The following is a 25852-nucleotide window of genomic DNA, read 5'->3' as shown; positions in this document are numbered from 1 at the left end:
GTATTGTAATCGCAAAAACTTTTTGGCGTGATGTCTGCATCTAACATAACTATTAGTCATGGATTTAGGACTGTTGTAACATCTAGGGGAAGGCACATAGATTTGAATCAGACTTCCTATTTGAATAAATATATTGATTTATTAATAATTATTAATCTCAGATTGTAAAAAGATTTTACAATAAATAATAATTCAATAATAAAAATGTAATATAGAAAAAATATATGTAATGTAACAAGGAAGTCATGTGGATGTGGTGTCCACATCAGATTTTTTAATGATATAATCAAGTAATGAACTACTTAAAACAAAAATGAGAGGAATTACTGTTTCAGAATTCTGCTCTAGATACATAATAAAAACAACCTACTTGAAAATCTTATAAGAATATGTTCATGAGTAAAAAACTACAAAATACAGGAAGACACAATGGTTAGGCAGATTTGAAAATCTGATATTAAAGAAAATAAAGCGTAACAATTTTTATGGATCACAGGTGCAAGCCTAGAATTACAAAAACAATTCAAGTAAATGGATACAGTTAAAAAATGAAATAAAAGTAGTTTTAGGATAGAAAAAAAAACAACATAAATGTGTTAAACATGATAAATTAATACAGTGTAAAAATACACACACTAGAATGAAATTAATGGAATATTGGTTTGATAAAGAGATCCTCTGATTGTTACCAAACCAAGAAAGCAGGCCATATAAATGCAAGTACTATCTCAATCAGATTGATATCTCAAGCATAAAAAAAATACTTACTAGGATAGTTTGCAGGCAAGTAGAAATTGAGTGTCCTACAAAATGAACTTTAGTTCTCAATTTAATATAAAAATTCTAATCTAAAAAGCAACCAAAACAGATAATTCAGGACAAGATTAAAAAATCTTGCTTTCATACACTTTCTTGTATTTTGAACTAGGTACATTATTTTAATTTCTTTACTCTATAGGAGTTTGGTTGTAAAAATTTCAATCGGGTTTAAATCTGTGACATCCTAAATCTTGAAATTGTTATGCCTACAAAATTTAGAGATTTTCTGGTGGGTTTTAACTAAACTGACATAATGCCTCAGTTTTAATTATTTTGTAAAGTTCTCTCCTGATATCTTATCAGCAGATACTTTGCAAAGAATTTTATATTTAAGCAAAACTTTTTCTTGTAAAATAGTCCAACCAAAGATTATAGACATATATGAGTTATTTTAGAAAGAAGTATAACTTTTGTATCCATGGTACAAGTCTTGACGAGATTAGATATAAATGTAAAATTACCTTTTCTATGATTGAATGAAAATTTAATTTATTTGAGTTATGTTTGAGAGCAGCAGTGAAGATTTCAAAATGCCCAATACAGTCAAAGGAAATGCTCTAAGAAGGAAAAATGCAACTGTCTGAAAAAAGCTACAAGTGAAAGGTGAATGAAAATTGAGAGTACAGGAGCTTGGCTGAAGAGTAAATTGCTGCACCTGCCAAGATTAGTTTGATAGCATAGTCACACTTCAAGAGGTCATGGATAGATATGCTCACTTTTTTACAATTTCTTGACCAGTAAATAGTTTCAGCATTTTACACACTAAATTAGAAATACAACACTTCTATTACCCCTTATTCAATATAGCAAGCTGCCTCTGTGTATTGTTATTACAACTAACAGATGCCATGAAAAAATACTTCCTTTAAAGTAGTCTTTAGTAACTAATGCATATACACACCAATCATTCTTGTCAATGTGACAGAAAAAACTTCATTTTTTGTCCTTCATGCCAGGATTTTTCGCAAATTTCAAAGTTGTAAAAGATGAATAGTTTAAAAATGTAAAATGTTTTTTTATAATAAATTTTTGGCTTTAAGCATTCTTAGTAAGAGTTGAGTGGTCTAAAGAGGAAGACCACATCTTCATTTCTAATGAAGACTGCCACAAAGAATTTCTACTACACTGCATTTTTAAATTAGTTTAATTTTTAATTATTTTTTATGCGGTACATCATGCCATTGGAAACCATTCTTCTTCATCCACCCTCAATTGTTAAGTATGTAAATTACTTACAATTTTATTCCATATGTAATAAATTTCTTTGCATGGCTTAATCTGCTTCACGCTTTTCCTTCTATATTCTCTATAGGGTTCATCTTGGTTAACATCCAGCAATAGTCTGCCATCATCATAGTGGTCCATTTTCCTTCCTTTCCATTTCTTTCACATCCTGATGAAATCTCTCCCCTAACGGCACCTAGATTTTCAGGAAAATAGTCCACATGTGAATTTAGGAAGTGAACCTTCAAGCTCATGGAACAGCCTAAATTTTTATACTTCTGCAACATGTCCTCAACAATTGATTTTAAGTTTGGATCCTTCTTATTGCCCAGAAACTTTGTTGCACCTCTAAAGACTCCCTTATGCTTCTTTTTCTGCAACTTCCATTTGTTTCTCAAATAAGTTTTCTAATATCAAGACCAGTAGACATACTCTTTATTAAAGACTTACCAAATAAATCTGACATCTTTGTAACAGATTCATTTAAAACATTTACCTTCTTTTGGTAAGGCTTTGACAGATTACTTAAAGCCTAACTTGATTTAGAGGTGGAAGGAAAACTTTATTCGGAAAGTTTCAGGTAATAATGTTTTTGAAGCACATTTTTGGTTCCAGGTACTAATGAAGCTCTTTTTGGCCAATCTATCTTTATTCAATGATTTTTTTCTGTCTCTGCTACCCCATTAAAAAAAACAAAGTAACTTTGTGTTATCTTCTTTGCTGTCCTAGGAGCATTGATATTATTTTCACATCGTATTTTATAGAAAACAAATTCCAAATTATACCCTCCTAAATGGACAGAATGTCCAAGTATTATTGACATATGTATTCACATTGTGAAGAACTTTGAGGTGTCTTTTGGACAAATATATGAACATTCTCCAATTTGTACATCAGTGCAGAAGACTATTCTCTTGAAAAATATGTTAGAAAATACTTTTCTCTGTAACTGAACCAGGAAAATAAGGTACCAGCTAGCATTTGTACTTTATGTTCATTTAATTACTTGTTGAAACTTCTACTTCAGGTAAATTTTCTGGTGGATTTGGCAATTGTACATCTGAACCATGAGGAACTGAGTGTAAAGTGGATGGCATATTTGGATAGAAAATTCTTTTTATTCTTCAAATTAAAACTGTGAACCAAAGTAACAATCATTGGTGTGATTCCAAATCTGAACGCTACTTGTTCACACTTTGACCACAGTCTAAGTCTACACATGTGCAGCATACACAGTGGGGGCCCAAGTTTTGTCTTGATGTATTTCCACTTCGAAATAAGCGATGTACACTTATCGAACTTAACTTACTATTAAATCACCACAAATGTAAAAAAAAGAATCAGCAGAATTTTTGCAGCCTCTTGAAGCCATTTTGAAACCTGAAAGTTTTCACATGTTACTTCTTATCACAACCTGTCTACTCCATGTGATCACAAGCAATGAAGAGCCAACTCTCCCACCATCTCATCTTCACACCACTTAACTGTTTAGTTATATGAATGCAAAGTATAAACCCAAAAAAAGTGATTATATTTACACAATTTTTTTGTGGGTCTTGGTATGCCAATACGCAATTTTATATTTAGATTGAAGAAGGCAAGAGGGGAAAACTATTCCTCACTTGCCTGGCAGGCAAATTTGTTTTCATGAGACTACTTATTTTCAAGAATTACTATTATTGTTATGGCATTTAGGGCTTAAATGCACTTATTCTTACAATTTATTTTTCTTCAATTCATCTACAAATAGAAAAAGCATTACTGAATACTATCTTGTATTATAGATACAGTCTTTGTCTTTGAGGTAAAGTCTCAATCATCTCTTGCCCTCGGTTAGGCATGGCATTTTTCCTTCTATAAAATTCATTAGTATCAATCACAAAATCATGAAAAGATCATTCAATCACTAACATAAATTCCAGTAACTTTCCACTAATCAGCAGGAACAAATAAATATAACAAAAACATTGGGTAGTTGATGTTTATATATTTTTAGTCTTGTATAAAACATATAAAAAGAAAATATAAATAAACGCAAATTTTATAGATACAAGACTATAAAGTCATTTTGATATATAGGGTGGTTGTACATTTATTTCACAACACATTAATATATAATAAAACTACAAATGAAAACATAACTATCATAGTATTATCATAAATAAACAGAAGAGTTAGTAAATATATTTATGCATACAGACAATTATAATTAAGAACAAATTAATATAGTGTAATAGGCACTTGTAAAGATAAGAATTTCAAATGCATACAAAAGTTTGTTCTAAACAGTCATGGAATTTTAGTTGTATTATGCAATAAAGGCCAAATTAAAACAATGTGTGTAAATTTACTACACATTTAATAAAAAAATTATCATTTACAAGTGCAGTATGAATATATATATATATGGAACAAAGCCAAATAAAAATAATATAATGTTATTCCCTTAATTTCTAACATAAATCATGTAGTGAAGTCAAAGCTGGTTTTACATGACAATATAGAAAGTGCACTTGAAGAAAAAGTTCAATTGAAATATTAAATGGCAGTGTTCTGAATATATGTAAACTACATATGAACAAAATGCAAAATAATATTTCAAAATTAGATGCTATTAGGTTTCTTGTTTATTATTTCTAACTTATCACCATATTCAGATACTCTAAATAACAGCACACCAATAAAAATATTAGTTCTAATTTTTATTATTTTTTTAATTACATAAATGAACCATAAATTCATCAATCTGTACTAAATAAAACAACTTATCTCATATGCATAATTTAGGAAAAAAGCTAATTTTTTTCTCTGTAATTATTTGTGCATACTAATTAAAAAAACTACTTAGCAACTGTATTTAGTGCAATTGCTAAGCAATATTACTTAACTAAGTATTTAGTGCAGTTGCTGATTTCCAATGGATGTGATGCTGTAGACAAGATATCAAAACCATTAAAGCCACTTTTTTTCTTAAAATTTGAATGACCATAAGCCACATCTAAGTCTGTAAAATTTCCAAACTGTAAAAGAGTTGTGGGCTACTTATTTCTTTAATAAAAATGTTTACAATTATACATTTGAAAGATTACTTCAACTTAATACTTTTTAAAGAAATACTGTTCAAATGAAATTTACTCAAAAAAGGATAGTGCAGAGTAGCTGAGATTTCAAAGGTAACAGGATATACAAAATGAGATGCAAAACTAAATTAACACTTAGGCATGGCATTAATTTTTATGTATTGACAAATAAGGCCAGATTTAGGTTAACTGTTGGTTGCCTTAGTTTACAATTACATTCTGCTGCTGAACAAATAAATCAATACTAATGAACATGTGCACTTAAAATTAAATGTTGTAGTAATGGTATGACATATAGAAAATTAAGTACAAATCCTCCAATGAATTTACACTTAATAAATTACTTTTGTTTTTAAAAGAAAATTAGTGATCAGTACTTAATTTTTTTTATGAGTGAACAAACTTCTTTTATGACAAACTAATATGAAAGTATATGTTTTAAGATATTCATTAAATTTTATTGTACTTAATTATTTATGTCACAGCCAGGCTGTTAATCTAAGCCTGTTAAAGAATGTTAAAAATGGAAATTTAATTCCATGATAGACTGTCTGCAACTTCTAATTTTCATACTTTGCATTGTTGGCAAATACCTTTGGAACATCATTTTTATTTATCTGGTAATTTTGTTAAAGTAAATTTCACACAAGTAATTTAAAAGACAGTAACGGCAGAAAGTTGACACAAACTTTTTTCCATGGTAATACTTTTGTAAATGAGGATGCTTAATATTAATTCATAAAAATAATAATTAATATAAATATAATAATTATTAATATTAATAATCTCTAGATTCTGAAGACATACCCACCATTAAATGTTACAGATACAAAACTAAATCACACTTCTGTTTAGTAGTTGCTTAGATATATAAAGTCTTTCGATTCAAATTAATCTTTTTAATTACATTAAATGTGAATGAATATTAAGTTTTTATATAAATCTTAAATATAGCATAGCTAACTATTACAAAAATGTAAAATAGAGGATAAGTCATTACTTATCATAATTTACTTCCTTTAATTTAATTTCTTTACACTGCACATTACACAATAGTCGAATAACAAATCTTATATATATATATATATATACACTCAAAATTATTAATTCAAATGTAAAAAGATTTCTTTTTATTGCATAAATACATTCATAACTAAATTATAGTAAATGATAATGTGCATGTGCACACATATGAATGAAAATAAAGAACTTTATGATAATCATTATTGTTTACATTGAGAGAGCTGATTCTATCTGGCATGTATATTTTTTTTCAAAAAATAAATTATATTTAATTTCTTTTAAATTACATTTAAAAACATTTCATTGCCTTATTTTTTGTGTTAAACCACATTTAATATATATATACAATTTGAAAAATAAAATGGGGAATAATATAATACTAAAATGATGAAAATATCTTGACAGGAGTTACAAATAATAAACATGTTTTCAAAAATGAAAATTGTAATTTTAAGTAATAAACAGGTCATGAGATAATAACTAAATGAAGTAATTTTACTTCCATTAATCATTAAAACCCAACCAAGTATGGAACACAAATATAATAAAAAATTAATTTTTTGACTATGACAGGTTCAATGCTAGAAGATGGCCAAGCCATCTAGTTTTTCACTAATATAAAAGTTTATAACTGATAACCTTATACCTATACCTAGACAATGAAAATATTAAACACATTAACAATAAAGTAATACATACACACATTCAATAAACAAGGTTTCAAAAATTATCTACACATAAATCTTCAGATGTTATTTCCTACTTATCACAAATCCTTTTTGAAGTCTCAAATCACATTTATTTATTATCTGTTAGGTTTTTTTTATTAATACAAAACATCCACAGAAACAAAGGTAAGGAGAAACCATATAAAGACATAAATTTAAGACATTATCAGCAATAACAGTTAACTATAATTATTCATCTTATTAACACAAAAATAAAAATGTAACTAATTAAACAATGAATAAGTCGGATTTGTTTTAAAATCATATTGTTCTTTAAGCAATCTTTTTTATATTTAATAAAGAAAAGGTTGTTCTTAATATTATCAATTATCTTCTTTGATAATTCATGGTTCAACCTTAATAAGCTCAACATCAAATATCAATGTAGCATTTGGTGGGATAGTAATCTTAAGTCAAGGAAATATACAAAATAAAATACAAATTACTTTAATATATATCTAATAAGTAGGGCATGAAATTTATTATCTTTTTAGCCTAAAATTCTTTGTCTCAAGCAAATTCATGTATAGGAGCAAGCGTATGTAATTTGCACCCTTTAAACTGATCACTTGATCTGTCAATGAAATGAAAAATAATATTTTACATGCTTCATTTACTTAGAAACGACTACTCGATCTAAAACCTAGTACTGATATCCTAATAATCATTTTAAAACCTATAAATAATTATTTTACTCTTACATCATGCAATTAAATTTTCTGCAAATTTACCACTATCTCTGTTGGAACAATTTCTTTCACTATCACAATAGGTGTATAATCAGAATCAGTCATTTTCTATAGTTTTAAAAATCATCTTTTTACTATTTCACACAAGTGAAAAAAAATCATTCTTTCGTTGATTTTATACATAGTCGAGAAATATTATATCTCAATTGGATTCATTAAATCAGTTCAAAAAATGATGAAATTAACAAAGATAAAATTAACAAAGAAATAAGTTTTTTTCCAGCCAGTTAGTTTTGTTTTCATGGAGTTCAAATTCAGAGCTTTATCAGCTAGTGAATTTTGATATGCGGCATGCATTATTGAGAATCTTACCAGGTCATGGAAGATGAGAATTAATTTTTTGGTTTGTTTATGTTGTCATACTACTTTAACTGCTATTTCCAAATTATCAATGGATTTGTAATGAAGTTCATTTCTCTTCAACTGTCACCTTTATTTGTCACTGAATGTGAAATTAATGTGTATGATTTACCAAAGTAAACAAGTGGAACTATTGCTATAAAATTTTCTTCCACGACTATTGAACACCTAACTCTTCCACAATAACCACTGAAATACTTTCATTACTTTTAATGTCAATAGAAATCTAAGTTCTTTGCATGAAACTTTACCAGGATCCTGTTTAACAGATTTTAAACATTGTTTATACATCTTTAGTATGCTTAACAAACCGACTGATTCTAGAAGCACTTCTTTTTCAAATTACTAAAACCTGGTATCTATTTCACAAGCAATGCAGTGCAATTCTTTGTTGACATTTGTAGGATGACTATTATATGAAATCATAAACATTACTGACAACTTCATCTGTCATATATATAATTAAAATGATTTAAATGAAAAAAAATGAATTGATTAAAAATTCACTAAATGAAACTTTTACTTTAGTAGAAAATTTTTTTTATGTGTAATTTCTAACTCTGCATCATTGTGTTCTTTCATGCCTTTATAGAGAATGTTCCAAGTAGCCTCTGAGGTCTCTTTTTTAATATTTATGTTAAATACTAAAGAAAAAGTACAGTTTTTACTTTGGCTTATCCAATCTTATAATAAAAGAAAACATTTTCATCTTTGAATCAAATATCAGAGTGGTAAGTCTACTCAAGCAATATAGTTTGTAGGCATCACTATTGTAAAACCAAACATCCTAAATTTAATTTCTATTAAGCTTCAGGGATAATTTTACCTTCAATACAATCATTCTCAAATTACAATTTAGCATATACCAAGCAATGAATGTAATAATAAAAAACTAGTAATGTAGACTTGAGCAAATTTATTAATTGCTTGATTAATTGCTTTATTAATAAACATCTAATAACAGTGTTTCATAGTTCTGAATTAAGTATTTTTTTCCATGCATGCATTATTCAGTATTATTTTCATAAAACAATTTAGTTGTAAAATTGAAGAAAACATTACATTTATCTAACGTTTTCTTCACTAATAACACCTTATATAAATAATATAATAAAGATAAGTGACTGAAAAAAAATTAACAGGTGGCTAAATAATGGAATTCTAGTAACATATATGAAACTAGTGAAACTTGAAATTTGCAAGTGACTTATGAACCAGTTGTGTTACAACTGTGTGGCAAACAGTACAAAAGTACACTTCTTGTTATTCAGGCAAGTGGCATTACTAAATATATAACATTGTAACTAATGAAAAATAATAAAGGGCAATGAGTTAGCATCAAATTCTCCTTTCAACATGGCAAGAAGGCTGCAGAAATGTATCAATTCTTAGGCAAAAGACAAATATAGATTTGTACAAGCATTTTAAAAACTGACAATAGTAAGTCTATGATGACTAGTGTTCTGGTCATCTGACTAAAAACACAGTAAGAATGCAAAGATCAAACCTGCTATTTGCACAACTGTTATTCTGATTTCTTCAGTCTATAATAAATTCAAAAGCTGGAACTGTCATCCTTCTACTTATCCATACATCATCTAATGTTCAAAGCTTTCAATCTTACTTTCTCTGGGAGTGTAATTATTGAAGATCCTGATAATTTAAACATGCAGATAAAAGTTTTCAAAAATATTTAAAAGTTTGTCAGTTAATAAATATTGTATCATGTTAAATTAAAACATATATCAATGAGATTATGAAAGGAGAAAGGTAATCTCCCCATGGTTTGCCTGCCACAAGGCTTTTAGTACATTTTTATACCAACTAATCTAGTCAGAAAAGATTTGTATCATTCATTCATGAATACTAAAACTTGACAAAACTGGTTAGAAATGTCCACACTTACTCACAAAACAAAGGCCCCGAATAACTGAAACATTTTAACTCACAGGCTTTACATTCAAGGATCACAAGTTTTGAAGTGAGATTTCATACTCTACATAAATGACATCTTAGGGTAAAATCAGCAGTACGCAGGCATTTCTGAAATGGTCATGTCCTGCAATTAAACTGGGCCTATCCTCAATCAGTGCCAACATAAGCATCACAGAAGTTATGCAGCTTAATTAGCATCTTCCCTAGATTTTCTAGAGAATTTATGCCACTATTGATATGCTTAGGTTTACTCTTGAATTGCACTTTTTGCAGCAACTGAATTTATAACACAGGCAGACACTAGGTAAGTGCATCAGCTGTACACATTGTCAACTACACCTTAAGTGCCCAGTTACCAATAGAACTCCATTTTACTGGCTTGAAAAACTAGTCCAAATGCTGGCTAGTAAGTCCCATAACACACAAACTGAGTTAATCCATCTGCACATCCATCATTTTAATTATCAATATAGTTGAAGACATTACAAGCCTCTGCTTCCAATCTCTCTACACAGATTAACACCAAAAAATTTCAGTTTGAAACATCCTTCAAATCATCTACAGAGGCTCAGCCACTGGGAGGTTCTTGGGTAAGTTCTTCAAGACCCTATCTGATAATTAATCCTGAAATTGTTAAAAGAACTGATCTTTGTTCTTAGATATCGCAAACATTTTCACTGGATGAAATTAAAATAGCAAAGTAAATGTGATCTAAGTTTTGTAGAATTTTAATATTAGTGATTATTTATTTCAGTCATATTTTTAGTGTTCTCCAAAAAATTATGGAGGGTTTTAAGTCAAAACTTAACAGAAGGAAAACTCTTCAGAGTAAAGCTCGAGAAAATTATATGAACATTGATCGGTTTATGGAAAGAGGATAAACAATTCCAATTACAGGCAGTTCCAAGCATACAATTTATTATGCCTATAAAACAGTGTATGGAGAGAAATGCTGCTCCATGGGGGATTTCACCAGCACTGTTAGAAAAGAAAAGAAGAGAAAGGGATGTCAGAGGGTGAATGATTGTTTCAAAACCCCCAAAAAATATAAATGGGAAAACAAAATTATTTAAGATTTCTATTTACAAGAATAAGGTGCTTCCTTCAGTTAAATGTATCTGTAATTAACTAAGAAACTATTAATTTTCAGGGTGGTGTATGGAGCTACAGGAAAATGTTGAAATCCTTAGAATTTTGATGGAGAAAAGAAAAAAACAGACATATATTCTCATCAAAAATGATGAAACAAGAAAAAATACATTAAGATGTGTTAAACATTACAGAAAAGAAAACATCCCATTGTTTATGAAATGTATATTTATCTTTCTCATATCTCATTAACAAAACATGGTTAGACAATTCTGATCAGGGTGTATTCTCTTGATCAGGGCAAAAACACTCTTGCCGATATGGAAAAGTAAAACATCAACTGGGGATTATCACAAAAACTCTGAAAATTTCATGAGATGGGTGGAACTGCCCAAATCTACCTCCACGATCAGTTATAGTGCTGAATAATGCTGTGAACCATAATAATAAATACAATGAGGCATGTAGCACAAAATCTCTATAATTGGAAGTTGTTTCTTGGTTGAAAGAAAAGGAAATGCTGATTCATTCCAAAATGCTTAGAACAGAACTTTAACTATTTAAGATACACAAACCATAAGAAGACTTATGTATTTTGGAAGCTCATGGTCACAGCCATTTTCCTGCCACCAGACCATCCAGATCTAAACCAATTGAAATGATATGGGCAAACACATAAAAGGATATGTGGCCCAAAGAAACATTACGTTTAAGTTAAATGCTGTTATTATGCTATGTGATCAAAGAATTTCATAATGTAAAAGAGAAAGAGTGGTCACAAATATGTAAGAATGTTGAATTTATCAAATTACAAGAAAGTGGTGATGACAGGGATTATTCATCTACAGGTGAAGACTCTGCAACAAATATTTAGCAACACCTTTAGAGTAACTGTTTCTCCATTACGGTAAGTCAAAATAAATACTTTTATACTATTAGCATTTATTTGTTGTTAAAGTAAAATAAAAAGGACAAAAAAAACATATAAATTAATATGTGAAGTTAGTAATTTATATTGCGCATAAAAATGTATAAAATTGAAAATAAATAGATGAATATTAGCCAGCGATATATATTTACATGACTAGTTCACTAGACACAGCAGTTTGTGAGGGGAAAACTTTCAGCTCACACATTTTATCTCTTTGTGGGTAGGAACTATCCATGAATAGAACTATAGACATCAGCAGTTTCTTTAGTAAGGCTAAATGTTATGAAAAACCTGCCACAGTATGACAGTCTCCTATTTGGGGTTGGAACAAAATTATAGACATGTCTGAGATGCCTAATAGGCAAAGCTGATCTACTGCTTAAGTTCAAAAATCACTGAAGCAAATTCAAAATGAAAAAAAATTTAAAAAGGATATATTCCTGGATGTCCTCGTGAACCATATGCAAAATCAGGAGAACATGTTAGTTTTGCTCTTTGGCCAACACACATCTGCAACAAATATTAATTTTAATTAGTAATATACAGACTTTGGGTTTATTAATCTTATATTTAAATATGAACTCACTGGTAATTTAGAATGATAAAGAACACTACAAATTCTAATCGTAAATTTAAACCAAAATTTTGAAGTGAAAAATAGGGCATAGTAGTGACTAAATCTACATGTGATTTTTTTTAATACATCTTTTTACACTTTGATATTATAAATGTTTTCTTTAAAATTATTATGTTTTTTAAATTACGTTAAGCTCATATTGATATAAATTTTTATCGTAACAATTTCCTATTTATGTAAGATTTTCCTCCAAGTTTCAAATAAGTTAAAAATTTCTTCTTTATTTATGTGAATCTTGATTATGCAGTGTGATCAAAATATCTCTGAAAATTTTAACATTTAAATCATTTAGAGTAACTGACCTCTATTTCTAATTAAAATGTCTAATTTATTGGAATTCAGTCACACAGGATAAGTTTGCAGATTTACTTTATACAGTTTTATTACGTTTGTTACCATTTTTCTTCCTCTTAAACAGTGTACTTTTTGAGAACAGTAAAAAAAAATCTCAGCTGATATGAAATAGTGTGGTAGTAGCAAGTGCTAGTTCATAATATTATATACCCCAAACTAGTATCCAGTATTAATAAGTTTTAGTATTAAAAACCCTACTGAACATTTTCTTCTAGTATTTCAGCATCTTAATCATGCTTACTGAAAGCTGCTACGATCTAATCTTCAATATCATTCCATCTTTTTTAAACAATTTAGTTTTATGTAAAAATTAAAATAAAACAAATAACATCTCTAATTTATATTTTACAAACAAAATTTGAAGTAATTTTAACAAAATAAAATAATTTACAAGGTTCTTACAAATGCTTCATTATTAATTTCCCTGAAAATTTTAACACAAAGTAAATTTTTTTATGATTGCAGCCACCACCTACTCCACAACTGCCCTTATATGTTATTCTTATTTTTGAACATTTACATTAACCAGATTTAATTTTTCACTGCCCCATATAAAGAAAAATATCAATCAATAAAGTTATTAATTCACATGAAAAAAAAAAAGCTAAATTGTAAATAAAAAAATAAAATCGATCGATAGCATGGCCTAAAAATGTTCAATTATGAGATACCTTCAAACCACTGAAGTAGCTTCTTCCTTTTGCTGACAGATACTTTTTCTTTTCTTGTTTTATTTGGTTTGAACATCATCCACATTCTCTTTTTTCTGCCCAAATTACTTAAAAGTATTAAAATTCTTTTCCTTACAGACATCACAGAAATTATGATTTGTTGGTATGTAATAAAATTTTTGAAACTATTTATGAACATTTTTTTCTTACTTATTAAAAGTTCACAATCTTCCTTTAGCATAATATCTTTCAGATGGTGTTTTTTTTTAACTACCTTATTTTTTGGGGGTAATGGGAGGGGGTTTCTGGGTGAAATACATTTTTATGTTATTGCCCAGACACTATAAATTTGTGGTAATGAAAGAAAAAAGAAAAGATATCACATTATATATCTAAAATTACCATTTGCTTTATGGCAATGAATAGCTAAAACACACTACAGTAATTTAAATGCTTGAATATAAACTGTCAGCCCTAAGAAAGTATAAAACATTAGAGCAATTCATTATTTCCTAGAATAGTTTGCATGTTGGCTTTTAGGTTAAACTCGTGACGCAATGTGCCACATAACAGATATAATCCACAAGGATCTTTTTGTTCTTCGTGATGCACTGTTAGTTGGTAGTTGCAGCAAGCACAAAGGGCCAAGCACAACATCTGTTTGCATCATCAACAACCTTAGTGGAGTTATTTTATACTTTCTGATAGCGTATAACATATATTTTTGACACATTCTAAATATTTTAAAGTATGTTGTGGTTTACAATTTAGGGCAAATCATATTTATTGATTATCCATGATTACCATAGCAAAGCTGAAGGCTGGAGATGAAATATGAGTATACTCATTGGGAAATGCCAAAAGCCACTATTATATCCAATGCAGTGGGGCAGGAATGTGTTGCTCTTCTTGTTAACTTTTGTGCAATCACTGTAAAATTATCAATATGTGATAATTTTAATTTAGATGTATTCAAACTATCATGAATTCTTTTATTTCTATACAAAATGTCACATGTCAATTGTAAAAAGGAATATGTTTTCATATTAATTTAACTTATGAGATTCTCTGTGTAGAGATTTTCTGCTATAACTTATTCTTGTTAACTAGAAAACACTTGTGATATAAGACTGTACTGCTTTGTTAAGTCTGGGCCTAAAGCAAGTAAATGTTTTTGTTATACTTGTACCCAGCCAAAATGTATTGAAATTATAATCAGACAGATGAGTCAAAAACTTTGTCAAACTTCGCTTTAAAATATCAACAAGTCATTCCTGCTCCTGTAGTCATGGGAATTTCTGCAGCCAAGTTCACAAATAAAAAAAATGTTAGAGAATAATCTTCCAATATTAGGAATTTAACAATTCGTTTCATCAGTCTGCATATAGTGTTAATCTTATTATTTGAATTTGATTTAGACACTACAATTTTAATTATATTACAAAACCTAACTATAACTTGCAATCTGACTTCTTTGACATAAGCCCGAGAATATTTGACCTGCCCGAGAATTTATTTCTAGCAGATCAAAGTTTCAATATTCTGTCATAAATTAATATTTTAATAGGTACTCAGTTGTATCTATCTCATAAAACTGAATAAATTCTTATACAGTTACAAAGATCCAATAACACAAAAAACAGGATTAGGTTACACATTGGATGGAAACCTATCCATAGTTGATCATTTGACAACCTAAGACAAACCTTAGTGATTTTCTATATATTGTGAAACAAAAAGATTTTTTGATTTAGAATGCTAAATTGAGACCTTTCTCTCAAAACGAAGTACACAGACTTCATTTAACCAAAGTATTTTATTTACCATATCTAGTGCTTACGGAATCAAGTTTAATAAGTTCGAGTTGTTTTTGATAGCTTTGCTAAGCCTTCAAACAACTTGGTTTCTTTATGATACTTTACATAATTTGACCCTACTGTCCAACAAAATCTTTTTCAATAATCCTTAGATTCAGGATACTTATGTTATACCTGACAAAATGTATAGACAAATTTTAGTTCATCAGAAGACAATAATCTTCTGATTTTTACAGTGAGAAAGGATTAAAAACACTGTTTGATGAGAACTGTGGCTTATGGTACAAATAATGCACCTTTCCTAGCTACTAGGCATCTTATTCAAATTGCAAGGATAACAAAAATTAATTTCTCTTTGTCTGTAAAACTACATAAAATGACTTCTATAAATTTTGTACAAATATGTGTAGCATGGGAATGAAAAGAGATACTGAAATCTATATACTCTCTTATGTTCAGTATAAATATACTATTTATAGAGCAATTAAGAGAAAGGTTAAACCTTACTCTTGTGCTGTTGAATATGGTGGTCCACTGGTAATTCTTCATGGTGAGCAGACTAATGTTACTGCAAGAAACTGGGTCCACTGTTAATGATTGCTAAAAAATAAGAATATAAAGTGGTTTGAGATTAATGTCACAGGTTTTCTTTACTGGCTCCCCCCCTAAGCTGAAGATGAATAAAAAATTTTCAATTTATAGTCAGTTAACAAATCCCAATTCAAAAGTACACAAAATAAACATTAAGAATGTAAATTATAAATGAAATATCTACCTGAGAAACACCTTGATCCCAGCCTTTGATCACTTCACCTTTTCCCAGACGGAATTTGAATGGAAGACCACGATCTCTGGACGAGTCAAATTTTACTCCATTTTCCAATGTACCTGCAGAAATTTTAAGTATCATTAGGTAAAAATGTTAAAAAAAAAAAAAATGGATTTAACCCATTGGCTTACACAGCTGGCCACCATACATTTCAAGTTCATTATTATATTGCCAGCTGCGAGAGAGAGAGAGCTGAGCAGCTTCTTAAGAGTTTCCTTCTTTCTGTCATTAGATGGCATATTGTATACCATTCTGAGAAATCGATTGAATGGTGTATAATACAAATCGATTTCTCTAAATGGATAGCAGAGTTATAGGCACTTGTTTTCCCTAACTACGCAGTAGTAAAAATAGTGTACCTTAAGAAGTACCTCTTTGAGGAGGAACTTTGAAAATATGATGAACTAAAGTAAAGTGACAGTGATGTATCAGAAAGTGACATTTAAAAAAAAAGTGATTCTGATAAAAGTTCTAATAATGAAGACTGTGAGGTCTTGAAATGAGTGCCAGTGAAGTTGCAGCATAAAGTGAATTTTGCTAATAAAAAAAAAAACAGAAAGAAGAAAAGTGAAAATTGGGAATAAATGAGGATGCAACTTCCAAAATACCATTTTCTGATTCTAGTGGCATCAACCCAAGGGTTCATAGACAACTCCCTTAGATATGCACAAAAAATGGTTCATGTTTCTTTTTGGGATGACATAGCAGTAGAAACAAATATCCAACAGATTTCTATCAAAAGTATCTTAATTCAAAATTAACAGTACTTTGTTTCCCACTACATCTGATGAAATTCAAGCATATTTTTCGTTACATATTCTCATAGCACAGGTGAAAAAGCCAACACTTCCTTTATTTTATATATTAGTTGCTTTATTTTCTGAAGTTACGCTTTATAGAAGATTCTTACTTATCTCTAAATTACTTCACTTTGCAAACAATGAAAATTCTGACTTTGCAAACCGACCATCTAAACAAATTGCAACATTTTATTGATCATCTAAAACAAAATTTCAAAAATTTTTATTACTGTCGAAAGCCTCATGAAATGAAGCAGACTCTACTACATCCAATTCAATCCCCAAAAAAGGGCAAGTTTTGGAATAAAGTTCTACAAAATTTGGAAGTCAAATAGTGGGTACTGTTCAGGTGATATTTATACAGTTAAGAAACCTGAGCCAGCCAATAAAGAAATTTCTTCTAGTGGAGCTGTTATGGATCTCGTACAACCATATCTGGATAACTGGTACACTTCATAATTTTAAGGCTAACTGAAAGGGACACAATCACAGTAAGGACAGTTAGATCTACTAGACGAAATATACCAGACAAATTCAAAAAATCAAAACTAAACAGGAAAAGACAGTTATTTTATTTTCACACAAACTCATGCCTCTGAAGTGGATGGATAAAAAAGAAGTAAATGTTTTATCTGCTATCCATTCAGAAGTCAATATGACATGTGCACAAAAAACTTACAGGAAAACCGAAACCCCAATCCAAAAGCACCAAGCAGTTATAGATTACAATAATTCAATGAATGCAGTTGATCTTTCCCTCTCATGAAAAGGTATGCCAAAGGGTATACAAAAATTTTCTTCTCTCTCATGGACAGATGCATATAAGTGAGGTACGATCCTCCAAGTATTTAATAAACTGGACAATTGCTGAAATATTAGGATTGAGTAAAAGTCCCTTTATTACTAGATCAATATTATTCATATCTTCATGACTGCTGTATACTGATTCAAATTTTTATTTCAACCTTACGGTGTAAAATGTTCAGTTTTTATTATTGAATTATTTGGTGAATAATCAAAAATGAAAAAGAAAATCATACACGAAAAAGAAAGATATCATGAATATATCTGAAAAAAAAGAAGAGAGGAATAAAATTAACAGAGGATGATGAATATAAAGAGAAAATTTGAAAACTAGAGTGTGTACACAAATTAAGATCAGAAGAATTATATCAAACCAAAGGGTGATTAAATGATACAAATCAATGAAATGATGATCAACTCCGACTTAGGGAGAATAATATTGTCTGACAGTATCAGATGGTAATGAACTAAAAGATATTTTAATTTTTGCAATTTAAGATAAAAAAGATACCTTAATGTATATGTTGTTCTTGTGAGGGTCTATTTTTCAATCACTGCGTAGTTAACTTTAATGTATATAAAATTAAATAAAAATTATACTAGAAAATCCAGAAATAATCAGATTATTACATATACACATTTTTAAAAGTACCTAAAATTTTATTTCACTAATAACTTTATTATAATTGAATTATTTATTGTAAAAATGATTTTACTACCATGGGTTAATAATTATTAAATCAATATATTTAAATTTAAAAAGTTAAAGTCTGATTTGAACCGATGTCTCTTCCCCTTGTAAGAACCAAATATTTAATTAAAATTTTATGTGTCTATAATTCTGAAACAATAAAAATAAGTACCCTTATGATACATGATTGAAAAGCTCTCAATGAGGGCTTATTACTGCAGTTAGAAAAAAGTCTAAAATCCACATTTTTGGGGATTTTGGGCTTTTTTGCATACTTTTGGTTCAGTCGACTGCAATCAAAAGGGGAACTGCACTACCATGACTGTTGTAACAATCCTAAATCCAACGTTTCAACATCTTATGGCTGATCGTTTTTGATTTGCGCATGATACATACATACGTACTTATATACAGATGTCACACCAAAAGTAGTCAAAATGGATATTTCCATTTAAATCTGATCTTAGTAAGTAAAAATATCAAAATTTATACAGGAAAATAATTTATGAATAAATAGAAAGGTAAAATAAAAATTTTTGTACACAAATTCAATAGTTTTGTATTCAGAAACTCAAAGGCCAGCACAGATATAGAAAACTAAGATTTTATAAAGGTTACTGGTGTAAAGAAATTCTGAAAAAGTTTTTATCAGAGTATCCTTTTGGGAAAGAATTTCATCTTGCAAATGGTAAGGTAAAAAACTCATTGAGCAAAATTTTATTTTAATGTTCCTATTTACAAAAATAAAACTGTAAAAATTAAATGTTACACTTTTACTTTCAACAAAACTCAAACTAATCAAATAATTAAAAACGTCCTAGACTGACTTGTAATTTTAAAATCGGGCCAGAAAAATTACACAAAATATGGTGAAACTTCTTTATTTTTAATCAGGGTTTCTGAGGTTATCCTTAATATTCTGTTAAAATTATGACAGTTTGTCAAATACTTAATCTTACACTAAATTCATTTTATGGGTTAAGTAATTTGCTATAAAAATTTGCCATAAAAACAAATATATAGGCAACCTGACCAAGCTCAGTTAGCACAGCCAGTATTGAGGGTATATGATTTGAAATGGTTTCCTGTTCCTTCCTTCACTCAGCCAAATGTACTCTGTAGTTCAGCTTTACAACTGTACCTTAATTCTATTCGCAATTAAGATTGACTGCAGTTAACATCATGACTGGACTAGTTCTTGTTAATTCAGGCACTTTAAATGTGTGACAATTACAATAGAATATAGTAATTTAAAAGTTACCCAAATCTGAGTATTTCTAAAGCAAATATTTAAAATGTTTTCATTCAAAAGCATGGCTGTTAAAGCATTACTGTTGCCTACTGCAACAGTAATAACCTAATACATTCTCAACCATAACAGACTAACTGTGCCTCTTCATTTACATACATAATTAGCGTTTGTCCACATTTCATAACATAATTTTGTAAATCCTGCTTTTGAGGTAACAGAAAAAAATAAATTTTAGTGAACTAGCCGATCAAAGCTAATGTTTCCTGTCTATTCACCTACTGTGGTGGAAAAGTAAAGTTTAGAAATTTAAACTATTTAATGAGGGGCCAAGAAGTCACAGGCACATTCTTGTATCGTATGATCTTTACCCATTACTGCTTCATCGATCTTGTCAAATTTTAAGTATTTAAATTGTTTCTTATCCCCCTCCAACACTTTCAAACATTTTACTAACCGAATCATGTTGAAACTAGCTTGAAATTTCATACTTTTTTCCAAGTCTATTTTTAATCCTGTTTTCTCAATCTTTTATTAAAATGAACTTCTCTTTCAAACTTAAAGATTTCAATTTCTGGGCCATATTCACTCTTAACAAATCCAAAGTTAAACAGAATTTAAAGTAAAAATCTCGCTCCAAGTTTGGAAAGGGAGTCAGAACTGAAGCTAAGTACAAACATACGACCTCACTGGTCTTTATTACTTTTTTGTAAATAACCCCCCTTCAGGACTTAGTTTTTTTTAGTTAATTTATATTCCTTCTTATGAACAAAATTCATGTGCATTTTTGAACTGCATAGGTTGTGATTTTTTTTATGCAAAAATTTTATTTAATATACAGAAACTGTTTTTCTAATGAAGTTCAGATTATTTATTAAAATTTTTTCAGGAATCTGAGATGTTCGCTTTATAATTGAATCTTTTATACTGAAGGATATGGTAAATTTGCATTACATCTGTTTGGCAGTATAGCAGTTTTTCTATTTAATTTGCAGTCAGAAATTGTAATTTCAAAATATGTTAAGAAGATCAACACTATCTCACTTTAAGTTCAAATTTCTAAACATTACTTTTCTACAGCAGTAGGTGAATAGATAAGAAACATTAGCTTGGTCGGCTAGTTCATTATATTCACTACAAATTTTGAAATCTCCTTCCAAGCCAGCTCTGGGTGGCTCAGTAAATTCAAAGTGACATGGTATTCAAGAAAAGATAACATCAGGTGAAAGTGGACATGGCAAAATACATTTCTGAAAACGATTTTAAAAGAATATGAGGCTGACAATATGTTTCATGGATAAAACTGCTGTTTTTTCCTCAAAAATTTGCCCAATAAAACTCTGCTTTCAAAAACTATAAATATTTTGGAGGAAAATGCTTTCCTCCAGATAAGCATTAAAACTTCTTGTGATAGCAAAAGTATTCAATGGCATGAAATCACTTGAAATTAATTACTTGAAATCACTTGAAATTCTTGAAAAGTAAAAATGTGATAACTGATGATCGAACCAATTAGAAAAGTACTCTTAACAACAACCAGACCCATCCTAGTTCAGTTGAACAAAAATTGACTAATGTTAAGGTCATTTTCTTCCCACCAAATTTCAACCCGTGGACCAAGGAGTAATTAATAATTAGAAAGTTTGTTACTTCATTACAAAAAAATATTCTCAAGCACCTGACCTTGGATTTGAAAATGAATTTAAAGAAAAATTAGTATATTATAAGCACATTACCCAAGTATGGGAGAATGATGTCTTGCCCAGTAAGCTGAACCCAGTAAAGCTGTCTGTGGAAGAGATTAAGAAATACGGAAACATTTCATTAAGATAAATAAATGATAATTCAAACAATTTTTACATGAACCAGAACTTAATTGTGGTTGATCAGGGCATACTGGAGTAGTAGTAAAAGTAATGGAAGTATTTCAAACTGTCTGATACGGCTTGAAATTTATTCCTAACATTCCCAAAGAAACTTTTACCTCTGAACACAAGTCACTTTGAAATGGCTTCTGCAAAAAAATCATGTTCAAAAAGACATTAGGGACTAATTCGTCCAAAAATAAATAAAAACTTTGTTTTATGTATACAAACATATTTTTAAGTACATTGTAAGCAAATTTTCAATTGCATAGACATATTTGTACCTTTTTTAAAATAAATTTCTTTGATAATTTAATTTTTTAAGTCTTCTTTAACCCTAGAAGATTAAATACATAATTGAGTTTAGTAAGAAAATTATGAAACTTTCAGATAAGATTTGAATTATTATGGATGCACTAATCAAACAATTTCTTGGTTGCTCCAAGTATGCTTTCCCTCCCTCATTCAATGAGGATTTGTTATTGAATGAGGGGGGAAAAATTTCACCCACCCTCTGCAGTTCATCACTTCATCAAATGTAAGTTATACGTATTAAAAAAGAAAAACATTAATGAAGTGGTACAAACACCAGAGAATATGGTGAAATCAATATTTTCTCAATATATAACAAAAAAAATTATACTTCTTTTACAACTAATAATACAGTTACAAATAGAATAAGAAAAAAAATAAACAATACATACAAAATAGCCCAATTGAAGTGAAATATACTTGCAACCTTTTAAAATTAAACATGTTGCTTTTTAAAATGTTGCTAGAATCTTAAAGCAATGTTAATATATAATGAGTTTCAAAAAGGATGCAACCCCTTTTTTGAAGTGAATTTATTTTTTTTATTGAGCCTTATTTATGAAGGCTCAATAATAGCCTACATCAAGTAAGTACATGAGGACTGTTTTTAAAAACTACACATATACCCCCAAAGGAAAACATCTGCTGGTGTTAAGAACTGGGGAACTTGGAGGCAACAATACTTTTAATATCAAAAAGTTGCCAAAAACATTTTGGTAACATATCCAGCGTTTCATTAAACTGTTCAACAAACCACTCTACAGATTTGTCAAAAAATAAAGGCCCTATTACACAACACAGGGAGATCAAACACACCCCTATGGGTGTAATGATCGTTCATTAAACATTTGAGAGATTTTTCGAGCTCCATATTCAGCAATTTTGGCTGTTAATGTAACCACCCAAATGGTAAACATGATTCAAAATTTCAATATAGTTAGAGAACAATACCCACAATACTGTAAACATTTTCTGTGGTTGAATTCTTTCAGTTCTTGAATGACACAATGCGATGAGCATGCAGTTACAATTTTTTAGTAGCCCAGAAAGATGTGAAAGCCCAGGCTGTGAAGATAACTTGCTGAGTAAGCGTTCTTTCACATCCTCCAGAACTTCAGGTTGACCATCCCTGTTAACAGTAGAAGACCTGTGCTTTTCCAATTAGTACGCTCCAGTCTCACAAAATTTATTAAATGCAATACTGGCAACTTATTATGAACTTAAGAATTGGAAAATTTTATCCGAAACTCATCTTCTTGCTCATTTGTAAGATTTATACGTGCAATAAGTCTTAATAATAAACATATGTTTGTCCTTTGAAAACGATAAAAAAAAACCATGTAACCATCCAAACTTAAAGTAATTTTAAAATGGTTATTCAAGTATAAAGCCTTGGACTACTAATTAACAAGTTGGTTCTAGAACATGCACCGTGTATGGCTCTACAGTACCTGGCAGACAGTACAGGTTTACAATATGCATATACTGCACAGTCAGGTCTATAGTTTTACCACCACTAATAGGAACAAGTGTCCACTTAATCCATCATATGATTGATTATTCAGACATCCCTCTCTTCAGGGCATCTGATAGGCCTGCATGAAAAAAAATTAATACTTATGCTGACTGAAATGTTATGTTGTCTTATTAGATGTTTACATTTATGAATTTTCTTCTCTACACCCGTGAAAACAACCAAGAATTCTATTAATAACAATTGCTCAATGAATACAACAATAGTTGCTTTTCTTCCAGAACCAACATTTTATGGGTAGCATGTACAGCGGTATAGTAATGGTAATAAAACATTACTGTGAAAAACCCAATGGATAAATAGAACAGTTGAAATAGACCTCAAAAGACTGAATAAAGTCTAGCCCCCAATTAATCTGTTAAGAGATTAAGGCTTTTGAAATTTTCTCCATGTTGTATTTTATGGATGCATGCTATCAGTATATTTAACTAGTTTGCAATCTTGTTCATGGATAAGATCTTTACTAAATTAGACTTTTGAAATGAGTTAATACTTGACCAAGGTTTTGCATTTAACATGTGAACTGTTCAAAAGGATGCTAAGGGGTTGATAGATGAATTTAAAATGTATATCAACATTTTTTATGCTATTTATGAAGCCTGAATTCAATCTTTAGTCAGCAAAAATTTTATGGTACAGGAAATTTTTGGATGCACTTATAAAAATTCAATATCTATATTTCATTTCACAATTAATAGCCTATGTTTTTTTCATAATTAATCATTATAATTCTTTTTTTTCCTTTATTAACATTAATTAGGAACTTAATTAATATTAAACTAATTTTAATATTAAAATTAATACTTAGGAACTTTGGGCTTTATATCATTTCATCTAAATAAATATATTTAATGAAATAATTTATTACTGGATGAATCACTAGCTGCTTATATTTAATGTCATCACTAATGAAATAAATTACAAAAAAATATAATACTCCATTACAAAACAAAAAAGAAAATTAACGCAAATATAATTTTCAATTACATTAAAAACTTTTTCAAGGTGTTCATACAAAGTATTACTGAAAAATAAAGTAGAATGTTTTTTAAACATTTCCTAACCTAAATGTGTTACATAAATTTTAAAACTTTGTCAAAAGCATAAAAATAATAGTACAAAGCAATTATTACACAGGCATTTAAAATTTTAAAACCTTGAAAATGTATAATTACTAATTAACTTACTGAATTGATACAATTTAATCATTAATACTTACTAAATATTGTTTAAACTTCCATAAACACTAATATCACACAACACTTTTTATAAGTGGCAATTTTACCATTTTTAAATACGTTGTTAATTATTTTAAAATTCAGCATTTACTATGGGTTCAACTCAATCTGATGAATATTCAATGTAAATTAAGAGGTGGTCCAGAAAGTAACTTACACCTGTGCCTAGTGTGGAGATGGGTGAAGATAGTCACAATCTTGGCGTCAAAACATTTCTGAACTCAATATGCATCAAGCTGTCATAGCCTGTGAACTATGATTTTTCTATTTTGTTTGTTGTAAATTATTGAAATGTGCGCTTCAATAGAAAATCCTGTGAGTTGTGAAATGTGTTCAGCGATTACCCTTTACTGGCAAAAAACCTCAAACAAATTGAAATTCAGCAACTTTGTGAGATGTATGGAGATGGAATAATGAATGAAGGTGGAGTGAGGCAGTAGTACATTCAGTTTTAAAAATGGCTGCACCAATGTTCATAGAGAGGAGTGCAGCGGTCAGCCTAGCCTTGTGACTGATGATGAAAATCAACAATAAAATTTGTGAAAATCACCGCTTATGGAACTCTCACTTCATTTCCCCCAAATTTCACCAAGTTTACTGCAAGAAATTGTATCTGGGAAGCTTGGTTATCACATATTTTGTGCAATACAGATGCCAAAAATCGAAGGTGGCAGATTTCTACAGAGAAGGATTTAAAAGCTCGTGCATTGTTATAAGTGCCTCAATTTAAGTGGCGACTATGTAGGAAAATAGTTAAGATTGTCCCTTTCATATGTATATAATAAAATTTATTTTTTTTACTTGGTTGGTTTTTTATTTCAAAACATAAGTTACTTTCTGGACAGCCCTCATACCATTATATTTTAATAAAAAGAAAAAATGCTTGTAATAAAATTTTAGCTATGCTATTAGTATCAGCAATTCAGTTAGTTAAGTTATAAACAAAATGCAAAAAAGTTATCCAAAAACTAGGGCTTGACATACCACCATGGAAGACTAAGATAGTAATGGCATGTTTTGGAAATTAGTGGGGAATAGGCAACTTTTGTCAGAAAGTTCATAGGTTCACAAATGCTTAGGTAGCATACTTTTTTTTTTAATACTGAACATTTT

At 29.4% G+C, this 25852-nt stretch overlaps 1 protein-coding gene across 1 annotated transcript in view; it reads right to left on the bottom strand.

Moving 5' to 3' along the window:
- Positions 1 to 4010: 4010 nt before the first annotated feature.
- The window catches only part of Fkbp12 (peptidyl-prolyl cis-trans isomerase Fkbp12), a 28582-nt gene continuing 6740 nt past the window's right edge, over positions 4011 to 25852 (bottom strand). Inside the window, exons 3-5 of the mRNA XM_075380286.1 lie at positions 16193 to 16305; positions 12375 to 12448; positions 4011 to 7276 (exon numbers count right to left, since the gene is read on the bottom strand). Of these exons, the coding sequence (XP_075236401.1) occupies positions 7219 to 7276; positions 12375 to 12448; positions 16193 to 16305 (245 nt within the window). The 3' untranslated portion in view covers positions 4011 to 7218. The remainder of the gene's footprint in view (positions 7277 to 12374; positions 12449 to 16192; positions 16306 to 25852) is intronic.

Source organism: Lycorma delicatula, chromosome 1 (genome assembly GCF_047948215.1).
Source record: "Lycorma delicatula isolate Av1 chromosome 1, ASM4794821v1, whole genome shotgun sequence".
In the NCBI taxonomy this organism is placed as follows: domain Eukaryota; kingdom Metazoa; phylum Arthropoda; class Insecta; order Hemiptera; family Fulgoridae; genus Lycorma; species Lycorma delicatula.
This window is presented reverse-complemented; position numbering and strand designations above follow the sequence as displayed.